Source organism: Acanthopagrus latus, chromosome 12, assembly GCF_904848185.1.
Source record: "Acanthopagrus latus isolate v.2019 chromosome 12, fAcaLat1.1, whole genome shotgun sequence".
Taxonomy (NCBI): Eukaryota; Metazoa; Chordata; class Actinopteri; order Spariformes; family Sparidae; genus Acanthopagrus; species Acanthopagrus latus.
In genome coordinates, this window is record NC_051050.1 from 2960357 (window position 1) to 2975700 (window position 15344).

A 15344-nucleotide genomic window follows, 5' to 3' on the forward strand; every position below is an offset into this window, starting at 1 on the left:
AAAGTTTGAGATTTGTGTAAGACTGTAACTCATATTGAATATGCTTACTCTACATGAATGTTAATGTTAGGTATCATTCTCTGTTCCAGAGAGAACCCCGATTCCACTTTTGAAGTGTATCTGGAAGTTTCCCATCCAGGCACACACAGCTCTGGTAAGTGTCTGAAGGTCTGAACAGCTTTTAGTGTGTAACATCATGCTGTGTTGCATCCAACAATGTGCCATTACAGCAGGATTTAAACACGGAGTTACTATTTAGAAATGAATACTGGAACCAACAATGCCGCCCATTCAATCCAATGAGAAGTGCTCAAGTAGTGCATACAGCAAAATGGTTCTCTGGCTTCTGCTTTTACTTCCTGTTGTGATGACATCAGCTTGGGGGGCCCAAAAAATACAGTCTGCCAAGTGCAATCTATCAATTTATTCAGGCCCTGGTCCTGAATAAGTTGCAGCAGCACATGGTCTTTTTTGTTGTTGTAAGGGGTTTTTGGTTAGATGACTGATATATGGTCTTTGTAAACTCAAGCTTAACATATTTTCATGTTAGTTCTACATCTAAAATAAACCAGTAATTACCACACAACTTCTTGTGTCTTTAAAATGCCAGATGCAAGCTGGAATTTGATGGAAGATGGAAGTGAGACTTCTCAGGTTGTTGGTGACATTAAATGTCATCACACTGAACACAGATATTCATCTACTCAGTAGTCTGTTTTAACAGGCCAGCATTAGTTACAAACTATTGTTACTCAAACTTTACAATTTTTTTGATTGATCAACCTATAGTGAAGTGTGTATAGTGTAATGTAGCAGGAAGCATAGTATTGGTAACTCTGAAGTCATGTGACAGAAGCTTTTTACTCCTGGTGATTTAATTTACGTTTCAAAAATCATAAAAGTGATGTTTATCTATGGAGATAATCTTGATGAACAAAATGTGTAAATATCGGAAATGTGTGTTTTCCTTGGGAATTATATTAATCCAAAATCTAATTGAAAAATTCCATAGGCTTTTTGTTGAGGGAATGACAGCGATGCTAACTTCTGGGTTAGCATGTGCAGCGCGGCTCTTGTGCGTGTCAAATGAGACTGTAGTGGTGCGTCATCTGCAGATCCAGACGATAAACACGGTTTATCATCTGGATCTATTGAATATGTCACAGGCTAGGCTTGGGCAATAAAACGATTGCAATATGTATTGGCGATAGACATGTAATCGATAGGAAAATAGTTTGATAAAATGTTCCATAGTTTCACGTATATACATTACATGCAAACCAATGGGAAGCTTATCAGAATACATACCTTGATAAGGCGGTTATATCCAAAATAAAGAGCACCATTAACCTGTTCTCAGCTGGTCTTTAAAAATGATAAGAACAGGACAGGTAAAAAAAATGATGACTAATTATTGATATGACTGATATGAAACAGTCAGACTCTGACAGTAGATCCCTTGCCCCCCTGCTGTCTCTGTCTCTCCAGTCTGGTTGTCTGTCTTGTCGGCCTAGCTTGGCAGTGCAGCCTATATTTTTCTGTCTGTGTTTTATTTACTAGCCACTTAGAGCGCTGTTATGTGACTCTGTGCCTAACAAAACCTGAAACTAAAATACAACTCAAGTATTTATTACATTTGATAAATGCCAACTGGCAGTGCTGTTAATGAACCACAGCTCAGAGAAATAACCACGTTGCATGTGTATATGCGTTCACATGAGCACGCACAAAATGACTGTTGTGGTTTCCAGCGCCAACCTGAACCACACAGACCAGACAATATATAGTAAAGACGGCACTCATGGGCGCTCATGATGTTAAAACAAGACAATGACTATCTGGTCTTAGTCAAGGTTTAGTTACAAATCAGGACTAATAGGCTACATGATGAAAAGCAATAGATTGATATTGAGTATTAACTATAGCTTAGAGGCACACGCTAACATTATATATATAGTGTTAGCTGTATAGTAGAGTACATTGTGAGGGCTGGAATAATCAAAGCCTAAGCTTTGTGGTGTATTTGATTATGTTATTTATTTATCGCCTTTTAATTGTTATCTTGAAATGCACCAGATTGAAACACTTAACATCAGACACAGAGACCAGCACATGGTCTAGCAGTGCTAACCAAATGTAACCAAGCCAGTAGTACACCATTGCTGTTTTTGATTCAGGCGCATGTTCATCCACAGAGCAACAATCTACACCTCAGAAAGCATTTTAAAAGGTCTACAACTCACTTGGCATATGGATGAGAGGCCAAAGCATAAAGGAAACTATTTGTTTTTAATAATATATATACATTCAACTCAATTGAAAAAAAAACTTAATTTGTCACAGGAGGCAATGAAAATGTGGATATGTGGACAAGGCCTTAGATGGAAATTTTAGAGGCATCACTTAAAATCTTATAATAAAACTTGTTGGTCCCATTTTTCCCCTTGGATGAAGTTGTAGCAGCAGAGATGTCATCACTCATTTTTTGGGTGTGTGTATGTCTGCTGACAACAGACGGACTCATAAGTACATAAAGTACATATGAGGTGTGATGAGCTAGTCTTTTAAACTTATCTGAAAATTTCAACCTGCACAGGCAAAAATCAACTATCACCTACATGAAATACTACCAACACTGCTAGTTGTATTCACAGTGACATTCTGTATCAGCCCAATGGTAGTTTGCAATGCTCGGGTGAAGCAGCATTATTCTGTGGCAATGATCCTGACTCATTCAGCATAGCTTGCTTCGAGTGTGCACATTCACCTGATCTTGTTGAGCTGACATAATCCGGTAAGCATTAGGTTCATTGCTGATCTGCTGAATGCTTTATTGGTGTGTGTGATATGAACCGAGATACGAAGCAACCATCGCACAAAATCATATAACATCAGAGATAAAATGCAGCCCTCTATACACTATCCTCCCCCCAATCTCTTCTGCTCCTCCACATCAGCACTGGTCAGATGCTGACAGCGGTGCACTATCACTGCTATTTGAATGTAGGGGCAACGCTCTAGTCCCAATATTCTGCTACACATATTTATTACATCTTTTGGACCGTCCTGTTGCTTTTCAGTGTGACATATTGGAGAGTTGAACCTTTTTGGACCTCAGACAAGTATTCAGATGAAACATTCAGTACTTCATAATCAGTGATATTCGGTTCATTTAGCTTCAGTGTATGATTTCCGAAACAAATGTATAAAACAGATAAAACACTTTAGCCGAAATACTTCTGCACATTCAGTGATCAACAGGAGCAGCAGCAGAAGAACTTCCATTACCTGCCCCTTCCTTAATAATAACACAAGATACTGTAGATGTAGTTAGTCATCCCTTTTCTTGTTTATCTTTTTCTTTTCACAAATCATGATTCATCAAAACATACTCAAATACAATCCTTAATAATCAACATTAACATAATTGGTTAAGTTCTTAATGTCCTCTTATTTTTTCTTTATAAATTCAACATTGAAGCAGTTCAGAGGGAAAATCCCTCTTTTGTGGACTTCACAAGTTAACAAATGCAAACTGTGTCACAAGTAGAAACTGGTTCAACATAACAGATCATATGTCAGTAAGGTTGGGAATAGCTGGTTTATAGCTGAATGATAAATGGTGGTTTTATAAAAATGTTGGTGTGTCTCCGAGGCTTTTTCTTAAACAGCAGTGTGACTAATTTCCTGGGTATTGCGGAAAGACTGCTGTATTTCTAAGAATTTGTTTTTGTTGGAGTCTTGTGCCTCTCACCATTTCCTGTTTAGTCTTGAAGATGCTGCATCAATCTCTGTCACACAAATCTTCTGTCTCGCTTTTACTGCTGTATTTAAATGTGGACTCTTTTGGACTTGATTGTATTTTCAGTCTGCTTCACAGAAGAGCTTCATACTTTCATTTATGACAACAATTTAGATCCTCTACACAGAGCTGAAAAAATAACTTGGTAATCAATATACGGTATATCAGTTTTGCACAACAGTTTGAAATGTAGAGGATAATTTGTTGTTTGCCAAGCTCTTAACTATGCATGATTCATTTATTTAAAGATACCATTTCTCTCAAAACATGAAGATTAAAATCCAGTTTTGATGTGTTGTGGTGACATTTGATATCATGCATTTCTAAAGATTTACAAACACCACTCTTCTTCCTGCTGGAAAGAACATGAAACCACAAACATTTCTTTTCTTTTTGTTTTAATAAATGAATTCCACTTGTGGAAAGCAGGTCTTAGCTGTTTTAGCAAGCTATGTTGACCACAGAATTTGCTGCTTAAATGACCATAGAAATGAACTTATCTAATCATGTGCTTCTGCAATATGGTTGCACACAACCACCTCTTATTAAAAGTGCATCCTGCAAAACATGGGCTTAAAGCTGTGGGGACAGTTTTTTCTGTTGAACTAACCTAGTTTTGCAGTTCTGTAGCAACAATTCTTAGTACTGTGTGGCTGACATATACACAGAGGAAGCTGAAGCTGATGTTAACTGCTAAAACAGGATATCAGCCGATATATTAACTTTGGTGGTTTATTGGATAGGTGCTCTGGTACCTGCTTTAATTGAAGGAAGGGGCCAAAACCCGGAAAAACAGACCCAGACCAAAATGGAATGCACCCAACACCGTAGACAAATAGAAGTATTTTTAAGTATTTATCTCTTAACCCTGCTAAAACAGGTACTGCTGGTAACGGGAGGTCGTTGTTTTCAGGATCCTACTCAGAGGTCCAATATACAACACTCAGCCTCCCAAGATGTCAGCAAACAACTATTTTCTATGTAAAGATACAGTATAGTGTAGTAAAGATGTGCAGAGGAGAGAGTGATACTTTTTATACTCCCTCTCTGTGTGTTGTTGCTGAGCTTCCCTGTTTTTTGTTTTTGGAGCCGGTCTAGCTGAGTGTGCCTGTGAGCCCCCTCTCTCTAATGGACCACCCAGTTTTTAGACACAGCGAGCAGGATTGTGTGTGTTCTGACTCATGCGTGAAAACTGGTCTACCTGACCTTCATCACTTCATCACAGGTGGACGACTGTGTTGATGTACTGTTTTTCTAAAGAATTTTATAGTTTTGATTAGAGTGTATTGTGTAGTTTTGATAATGAGAAATTTTAGAGTTTTGATGATAGTATATTGTGTACTTTTGGTTATAAGGAATGTTGTAGTTTTGATTATGAGGTGTATTTTGTGGTTTTGAATATGAGGAGTTTATAGTTTTGAAGGTGTTCCTTGTAGTTTCGATGATGGTGTATTTTGTATTTTTGATAGTGTTTATGTCATGTTGATGATAGTGCATCTTATAATATAGATAATGAGGTATTTTATAGTTATCTATATTATTTTATAGTTTTGATTGTAGTGTATTGTGTAGTTTTGATTATGCAGAATTTTGAATATTTTTTTGGCCTATTTATATGGCTTTATTGAAAGGACAGATGGAGATACGACAGGAAACAGGATGAGAGAGAGGGGGAGTGACACGCAGCAAACCGCAAGCGGCACTGAGGAAGTATTTCTATTGTAGATTAAACGATCAAAACAGCTTTGTGTTCTGCTAAAAAATGTAGCATATCTCCCTAACTAAAATATCTCTGAAGACTTTTCCAAGTGTTAAGAAAGATTTTGTTCATGGTTGTTCATTTAGAAATATTTTGAATCAGTATGTTTTGTGTCTTTATTTACTCTTTCTTTTTTAATTTATGACATGATTTCACTACTTCTATGTTATTGTTTTTTGACAACATGAAACGTTTGTACAGTTTATCTGAGATTTGACCCAATGTTTTAAGTCATAATGAATGTTTTTTATTAGGCCCTGTTCACTTCTCCACACTCATTTCATGTGTGTCCATTTCTAAAAGGGCCGGAGGTGAAAAGGCAGTACCCAGTAGACTACACAGACCAGGTTTGAAATTAATGACTGTACTATACTCCCTTTCCTTTTCTCTATGACTCACTTTCCTCATAGCTGTTTGTTGTATTTTTCACACATTTGTGACTCTTCCCTTTGTTGCATTCAATGCATGCACCACACTGTTGTGTACCGTCTTTATTCATGTCTTAGATGTAAACTTGAGTAGCCTAGAAATACAAGTGTCCTACTTTTCTTTGGTTAATTTGCCCCAGTATAAAAGTGTATATATAAGTATATATAAAGTGTACTTTTCTCTCAGCATCTTTCCACTTTAATGCAATGCATCATTATTTGTTTATTTTGATGATAATACAGGTTAATACAACTGTATACGTTGGTATTGTCCTTCATCTGTGTCCCACAGGAAACTCTTCAGACTGTGCCCAAGTTCTGCTTCCCTTTCAGCATGGACAGGTAAACACACACACACACACACACACACACACACACACACACACACGTCTCTCCCTCCACTTTCAAAGGTGGTACGTGTTAGGAAGTGTCTGAGAGAGACACTTCTAACCCCAGAGAAATCTAGTTTTGCACTTCCCCAAATCAGCAGTGAATCTCAGAAAACGTTGCCTCTGCCACAGTGGTTCGTTGACATTGAGGAAGTGGTATTAAAAGCAAAACACAACCAGGTTACTCTTGATTACAATAGACTGGATTAACCCACAATGACGTGACGGACAAGTAAATATCAACACACACTATCAAGATGCATATCCTCAGTTAATCAACCTGTCTCTCTACTGGCTCAGTATCTATGTATTTCATTTACTAAAACACACTGTGTAGAGGTCAGTTTGTTACAGATGGCAGTAAAATGATCGTGGCTGTCTTCTACACATAGGACAGAGTATAGAGAACCGTCTCTCTCCATCCTTACCTTCTGAATCTCTCTCACCCTGCAGCCTGACAGTCAACCAGGTCGGCCAGAACTTCACATTTGTGTTGACTGACATTGAGAGCAAACAGAGATTTGGCTTCTGTCGCCTCTCCTCGGGTGCTCACACCTGCTACTGCATTCTCAGGTAAGTCTGTGTGTGTCAGTGTGTGTGTACAGTCACTGTTAGCCTCAAGCATCTGGAGGTATTCAGTAAATATTGTTGTAGCATCCACAGATGTAGGTCCTAACCAAAGCAAAGACAGGAAATGCTGAACTTAAAAAAAACGTCTATTTTATTGTCAAATAGAAACAGTTTTGCACAATAATGTAGCTATGTCTTTGAAGCAACATTATTCAAGAACTGATTTTTTTTTTTTTTTTTTGCGATATGGCACCTCTGTGGTATAAGGCTACAGTTCATTATGCACCACTGTCAAAATTAAGGACAGCTGTACATGAGTATTTGTTATGGTTACATCACATGTAAAAAAAATAGTGAGTTGACAACAGAAGACATACTGTATCATTTAGCATACCAGCTAATAAAACGTAACTAGTCCAGCCGCATGAAGATCAGCTTGTCCTCTGTCTTGCAGCTCTCTATTTGCTGAAGCTGACACTAACAACTGAAAGACAAGCTGACATTTACTCCTGTTTGGAATCTTGCTTGAATACTCTCTCTTACCATACCTTCTTCCATCAAACATACTATTAGTTTTCTTGTTTCTTTCATGATGTCTGGAGAAACTGCTGAGCATGGTTCAGTTTCCTGCTTGCCCAGCTTCAGGTTTAGTGCTTGTTTAGCTGCTGTTTCCCACCAGCAGTCCCCACTCCAGGCCTAAAAACCTCCTCCAAGCAGTCGAAAGCTCCTGTGCTAGTCATATAAACTACAGCACTCATATATTACTCCGAGGTCCCAGTCTGGTCTTGGCAGAGTCAGCTAGCTGCACGGCTAACTGACCTAACTAGCGAATGGCAGCTACAGTTAGTTGAAGAAAAGTTAGAGAGTTGAAGCAGGTCATTGGAGGGACATCAGAGGGTAAACCAGAAAAAATGATTATCCAGTTTCACTGATGTAGTTGTTTATCCATGACATTGTGCCATATTGATGTAGAGCGTTATGAACTTCTTGCAGGAGATCATACCCAAAAAAGTCACAAAATTTGCAAGTGCAGGGCAAAGAGTAGGAAATGACATAGGGACCACTGACCATTGTCAGTCCACTACCATCAAGGCAAAATAGTTTTATATTCTTGCTCTAAGCCTGGCCTTAGGTGCTGTCCAGCCATCACCACAGTGAATTTATTGGTAATTTATTCATCATAATTTTAAATTTTACAACCAGGTCAATCAAATTAATCCAATTAAAAACAATAATTTAATGTTTTTTATTTTCCTCTGAAAACTTGTTATTCACTCATGGGAAACATACATATTTTTGAGTTTGAATTATTACCTCATTATCAATATTTGGATAAATAAATACATATTTGAATTTCCTTTGAAGGACTAAAAACTGATTGATATACTAGAATTTCAGTGTTTACTAGAATGTAAAAAATCCTCCTTAAGCTGTAACTCTACTACCTACTAACTATTTTTGTTCTTTCAGCTACCTGCCGTGGTTTGAAGTTTTCTATAAACTGCTTAATATCCTTGCAGATTACACCATCAAAGGCCAGGTAAGTCATGGACAGGTGACTCATCTTCTTGTGGATGTTACATTAGATTTCTTGACCTTAAAGTGAAACTCTTGCCTAAAAGCAACTTAGGCTTTTTTGTGATTGTATATGAGTCAAACCTTTGTGTAAAAGCATAATTCTGATGAAAGAAGCACTTTTAAGATTTACCGTATTTTCGTTTTCGCTCAAACTCATTTTCGCTATTTTTAAAACATTAAGAAGGCTCAACACAACATGAAACTTTGCTCGTAGTATCACCAGGGTCTCTATACATGAACTCGAGCATTGAGAACATTGTTTGTGTGCACATAGTTTACTAAAAAGAACGTTTTTGAACAACTCACATTAGCAGTAGCTTCTTCCTCTAGCCGTCGTCATGGCAGCCCAGATGTACTTGAGGATAAACACTTCTGGATAGAGTGTATCTGGTTCAGTTGAGCTATGTGTAGAGACCCTGGTGATACTATGAGCAAAGCTTCACGTCGTGTCGAGCCTTCTTAGTGTTTTGAAAATAGCGATTTTGATGCTAGCGTAAAAGTGCCCCTGCACCCCATTGAAAATGAGTTTGAGTCGAAAACGAAACTACGGTCAGTCTTAAAAGTGCCTCTTTCGTCGTAAATATGCTTTTACACAAAGGTTTGTCTCAAGTACATTTACAAAAAAGCCTAGGTTGCATTTTGGCGAGAGTTTCACTTTAATTAGGAATTAGTTGGCTGACTCTCAGGTCAGCTGGTCTCTGGTTTATGCTTCTTCACAGCAGAGATATTAGACTGACACAGCAGTAAAAGCAATTATGCTGTTGTCTGATGAACAGATGACAGAGCTTTAAGATCTCATTTTTTTTCTGTGACTTTGCAGTAATTTTTCTGTGTAGACTTTGCAGCTTGTCATACAACTGATTCATTTGACCCTGAAGTTATGTTTGTTTTTTATACACTGGATGACATGTTTTCATTTGACCATTAGATGGATTTTAGATCTTTTGAATGTTTCAGGAAAGCCAGTGGCAAGAGCTTTTGGTGTCACTACATACGCTCCCTATCCCTGAGCCCGGAGTCCCTGTCCATCTCGGTGTGGTGAGTATGAATTCATCACCTCATATCCAGTTGAGTTCTGTTTAAACTGGAAACACTGCAATTATCTTTTTTCACAAAGATGATAATATCATTGATAGATAAGAAAGGTTAACATTTTTACTTTCTACAGACTACTAGCAGTATACCTTTTTTCATAGCCTCTTTGCATTGATTTTGGTCCTCTACAAAATGGATTGTTTTCAAACTGTAACTGATCCTCTTGTTTCGTCTTTCTTTCAGCATTCCTTCTTCACTGTGCCTGACACAGGGGAACTCCCCAGCATACCTGAGAGTGTGAGTGTCATTCCCCTCATCCCTGTCAAACCTCTAGGTTTCTTTACATTTGGCAAGGGAGAAACATACTGTTTTCAAATAAGCCAATTTGTGTTATTTGCTAAAAGTTTGTTTTATTATGTAAGATTTGCTTGTGGTGTTACTTTCTGTCGTGCTTTTATTTGAAAGTGACTCCCAGATATTGGTTCAGAGTTCCTATTTCAGTGAAGGGTAAAACGAAATTGAGAAACGGCAAAGTTTACGTAAGATAGCGATGGTTAAGGTATTAGCAGCCCTCTGAAGAGGCACACGCTCTTACGTTGTTGGTTTAGGTTTTTAATACGTCTGAAAAACATCAGTGTGTCTGACCATCTTTCAGAAAATATAGACAGGTTTCAGAGTGACATTATCAGTAAGGAGAGCAAGAAGACCAGTAACAACAAGAGATGTAATTGATAGGAGCAGCATGATGGTGCAGTGGTTAGTGCTTTTGCCTCACAGCAAGAAAATCCTGGGTTCGAGCAGGAGGAATGCCAGGTTCTGAAGGCAGTGTTTGTAGTGTCCCAACTGGAATTACGTTGTCATGTGATGCTCTGCAGCTAAATACTTTTCCCATTAGCTAGCATGGTGAAAGATGTATCTGTAAAATGATGGATATGTTTTTTTTGAGCATCACAACCCCCAGCTGCATGATTAAATTAATTTATCCCCATTCAAGTTAGCAGAGCGCTAAACCAGAAGTTAGGCAGCCCCATCAGCAGAAAAGTCCAGTGGGCACCCTCTATGGGCCTCACAATGCAGAAGCTGTGCAGAGAAGCCCAGGTTGTCGAGCATTTTGAGCTTCATGTGCCAGTGAGCAGCTTTCATATGAGTGACTGGGGATCCATCTTGAGGGCTGTGTTCAGTGGTAATAGGTCCATTGTTAGAGATCTGCAGGGGCAGGGCCTTTCCGTGCAGAGTTTGCATGTTCTTCCTGTGCCTGCCTGGGTTTTCACTGGGTACTCCCGCTTCCTTACTCTAAGTTGCCTGTAAGTGTAAATGTGAGTGTGAATGGTTGTTTATCCCTATATGTCAGCCTTGTGATGAACTGGTGACTTGTCCAGTGTGTATCACACTGTTTAGATTGGCTCCACCCCCCCAGATGTGAATAAGGTATAATAGTGCAGTGATAATGTCTTCGTTCTGAGTTTTCAACATATAGGTTATTTATCACAGTATTTTGATTTAAGTACCATATTTTACAGAAGTATTTGTTAGTCTATTACCATAATGTATATAAATGAATATATGACAATATTAGATAAGATCCAACAATCATGCTTTTTTCTTTAATGATGAAGTCATAATTATGAGGTATGAGAACTTTTCACGTTTCATGTTTCTTCTATCTTTCTGTACGATAAAGCTTTACTGTTGAGCACCTGTCAATTGAGATACGCTAGTTATCAAAATTGTTCACTCTATTTTTGGGGACAAAAATATTCACAAAACACAAATTAAAAATTCACATATGTCACAGAATAAACAATCAAGTGAAACACTAAATTATCCCAATATCCCCATCTTATTTTGAGTGGTGTAGCTACAGGTTACTTTCTGTGCAATATTGACTTTTATGGCTTGAACCACAGTTTATATCATGCATTCTGAATCATGTATTGTACCCTCACAACTAACTTTCTTGTTTTTCTCTTATTGTGTTTGACCCTTGCAGAGAAACCTAACAGAGTACTTTGTAGCAGTAGATGTCAATAACATGCTTCATCTGTACGCTAGTATGCTTTATGAACGTCGAATCCTCATCTGCTGTAGCAAACTAAGCACTGTAAGTAGATCCCACTTTTTGTTTCTTCTCTCCTCTACACAGCTCTGTCCATTTTGATCTCTTTTAAATCTTCCAGTAATGAGTGGGTCTGTTTGAATCCATCGTTTACAGGACCACAGCATTTTCCCCTGTGACCTTTCTAAACAGAGTTGAGGAAATGTCTTAATGTAAATTGTAGTTTTGAGACTTAAGGAATAAATGTTTCAATTTTGAGATGCTTAACTTCAGTAAATTGAATGTGTAATATGGATCAAGTAGGTAAACCCCAGCATTGAAAATTGTATTAATGCAAAACAAGTATGTTTATAGCAACCAGTCTGGATAGCAATAAACATGCCCATCAGTACATGTATTCACCTATTCAACTCCATTTTTAGTTGAAAACCTGAAACAATAAATGGTTTTGAACTTCATAGTATATAGTTAATATTTTTTCTCTTAACTTTAGTGGCTTGTGGTGATCAAAGCACCAAAAAAATGCTTTTGAAAAACTCAAGAGCAATGTCTTTTTCTAGGAATTATGACCTGGTTACTCAAGATAATCCAGTGACCTTCTTCGAGCAATTCATGTAGGAACTATTTTCTCTCTGTATCACCACACAGAAGGTGTGCCTCTATTTATGGATGATAGGCTAACTAAGTTAGCTAACAAAGGTAGATAAAAGCTGAGAAGGGCAAGTTAATGTTACATCCTACACAGTCACAAGCCATCTGTGAGTAGAAGCATACGTCCTTTAGCACAGTGATACGGTGAAGGTCAGTAGAAAGAAAATAGCTTTAAATGTATCTTTTAGCTGCTGTTGAGCATTATAAGCTGAAATGGATAAACAGCACTTCGGGTAAGAAGGAAAATATGTATATGTATAGGTTTGCTTTTTTTATCCCATTTTAGGGGAAATCAAGATGACATGAAGTAAAACAACATTTAGAACTTTTACCTATTTGGATTCTGTTAAATTCTGTCTCTTATTTCTGGCTAAAGTAAATATAAGGTCAAAGTGTAAGTCATGATCAGTTCACACACCCTCATTCTATAAAGTGTAAGGTGTAACTAACAAACTTAGTCTCCACATTGCCTCAACAACAGCTATTGTGTTAACACAAATTTAAACAGCCATAGCTAAGTGTTGTAAGTGCTGCAGGGATGACGTATTTCTGAAGGCTAAGCCAAAAATTGGCATCTCTGGTTCCCTCGACAAACTGCCTGTGGATTTTTGATTTGGATTTTTGGATTAATGCAGAAAGCAATTTCTGTGGTGAGCACAAGTTTATTATACGTAAACGTTTTGTTCAGCAAGATAATCTTCACAGATGTGTTTTTCAATACAGCATACAACCCAATATATTTAACATGTATATATTGAAGTCTTTAGTTGACTGATTGTTTTTATTACTGAATTGCATTTTGAACTGTAAACTGACACTTATGCAGCAACATGACTTCAAATATGTGATATGTGTCTGTGTCTACAGTTAACAGCTTGTGTCCATGGGTCTGCTGCCATGTTGTATCCAATGCACTGGCAACATGTTTACATTCCTGTCCTGCCACAACATTTATTAGACTACTGCTGGTGAGTACGCTGACTGTCACCAAGACTCCAAACCTGTTGTTTTACATGAGGGATACTTTCTACACAGCTAAACATGCGCATAAAGACCAAGACTGTACCCACATATTGAGTCCAGCACAGTATATCAAGTGAGAGCACCAATTTGTATTCCTGATTTTTTAAGTTTGGCCCGCATTTCATATTTTTTTGTGATTCTTTGTATGTGTATTTGAACCCTCAGCATTTTGCTGGATTGGGTAGAAATTTGTACTGAAAATACAAGAAACCCAGATGATAATTACCTACATGTAGTTATGTTAATAGCTGTTGCAGAATATTTACAGTAACCACTAAATAACAGTAAATCTGTGGCATTTAACCTGTAACCCAGCTATTTTCTTTGGCATAAATGTAACTATGAAACTGTCTCTTTTTCAGTGCCCCAATGCCCTACCTCATTGGAGTACATTCAAGCCTGATGGAGGTAGGTGTCTATAGCTGGCACATGGGATCCAGGTCATCCAAGATTAAAAAAAAATATTTGAGTGAAACTGCTACCTTGCGTCTTCTGGCAAGTTTCAAATAGAGTGTCCTCTCACTATGTTCTTCCTGTTGCTTGTAGAAAGTTCGAGGGTTGGCTCTGGATGATGTGGTGGTCCTGAATGTTGACACAAACACCCTGGAAACGCCCTATGATGACCTCCAAAGCCTTCCCAATGATGTGGTGAGGAACTACCATACTACTGCACACTACGCAGAGTGTTTAGAGATACATTTATCATGGATGAAAACATTTACAGTTAAAATGACGTCATGTGCCACAGGTATCATCTTTAAAAAGCCGCTTGAAGAAGGTTTCAACAACAACTGGGGACGGTGTGGCTCGAGCCTTCCTCAAGAGTCAGGCAGCTCTTTTCGGCAGCTACAGAAACGCCCTGCAGATTGAATCGGTCAGTATAGACTATATGTATGTGAAGTAATAAGGCCCAACCAATATGGATTTTATTGGGGGGCGATTCCCATATTAGGGATTAAAAACATTTGATAACCGATCAACCATTAAAATGAAATTCACTGGCAAAACATTATTTGAAATGCACCTCTCTGATGGCCATTTAACAATAATTTGAATTTTCTCTACTCATTCTGAATAATAAGTCATTATGAACTAAACTCGGACAAGAAATGCCTTTTCTGCCTTAATGTTATCAGAACATGTCATCTTTTGCATTATTCCTTATTTGGTGTTTAATGGTCCCTCTCCCCCACTGGACTGTACTCATGTTAAGGTAAGTTAGCCTAACTTAAGCGAACATAACAAACAGATCAGCATGACCAACACAATGAAGCGTGTCATGACTCATGGATAAGTGGGTTGCATTAAAACAGGGAACAGGGACTCATTGTTTATTTCATGAAACTAATTATAAACTTACTGTGGAGGCAATCTCTGCTCTGCTCAGCCAATGTGCTCAGCTTGTTCAAGAGGCTCTCCTCAGTAAAGGTGGAGTCAGAGCGCACTCTACTGGATAATAAACCAAGTCAAAATCCCTTCACAGGAAAAACGTTTGGCTGATGGACTCTGATTTTAACAATTATTCTCAGATAGGTAGCGTAGGGGAAAACTTGTATATTTCATTTATTAATAACTTGAGATTAATAAAGCACTTGTGAATGACTAATCACTAATGTAATTAGTTTATGAATTAAATGTGGTGGATGGTGAAATTGCAGTTAGGGAGAAATATTACCAATAATAATGATAGCAATTTAATACTCAAAGAGGTCAAAGACAAAGGACATCAAGTCATATGTCATAAGTGTGAACTGAGCAGGATGAAGGAATGGGTAAGCCTACTTGTCTAATCATTGTTTGTAGAGTCATCGAGCTGCAGGTGGTTGTCCTCCAGCAGCCTTGACTGACTGACCGGTCACAGTACTTAACTTGGTAAGACAAAATAAAACAAACCTTAGTTCTGGTAGAAACGTAATGAAAGTTAAAGGACCCAAAAGAAATAGATCGATGCAGTGAAAAATATAAAGTAACAAGAAAAAACGTGTAAGGAACTTCTCTTATGAGAGATGTCTTGGCGAGCGTAACACATGAAGTAGAAACGAGCTGGTGGAGT

General features: G+C 37.9%; 1 protein-coding gene across 4 annotated transcripts in view; it reads left to right on the plus strand.

Moving 5' to 3' along the window:
• Positions 1-15344, plus strand: part of dennd1a (DENN/MADD domain containing 1A) — a 29920-nt gene that overhangs the window by 2381 nt on the left and 12195 nt on the right. For 2 of the 4 annotated variants that reach the window (XM_037118236.1, XM_037118237.1), the window contains exons 2-13: positions 90-154; positions 5865-5908; positions 6282-6331; positions 6832-6951; positions 8419-8488; positions 9484-9564; positions 9805-9858; positions 11552-11662; positions 13136-13236; positions 13654-13699; positions 13838-13939; positions 14040-14165. In XM_037118236.1, coding sequence (XP_036974131.1) covers positions 90-154; positions 5865-5908; positions 6282-6331; positions 6832-6951; positions 8419-8488; positions 9484-9564; positions 9805-9858; positions 11552-11662; positions 13136-13236; positions 13654-13699; positions 13838-13939; positions 14040-14165 — 970 coding nt within the window. Of the gene's footprint in view, positions 1-89; positions 155-4891; positions 5028-5438; positions 5513-5864; positions 5909-6281; positions 6332-6831; positions 6952-8418; positions 8489-9483; positions 9565-9804; positions 9859-11551; positions 11663-13135; positions 13237-13653; positions 13700-13837; positions 13940-14039; positions 14166-15344 lie in introns of those variants that run through there. The other 2 variants (XM_037118239.1, XM_037118238.1) reach the window with 2 other exon arrangements.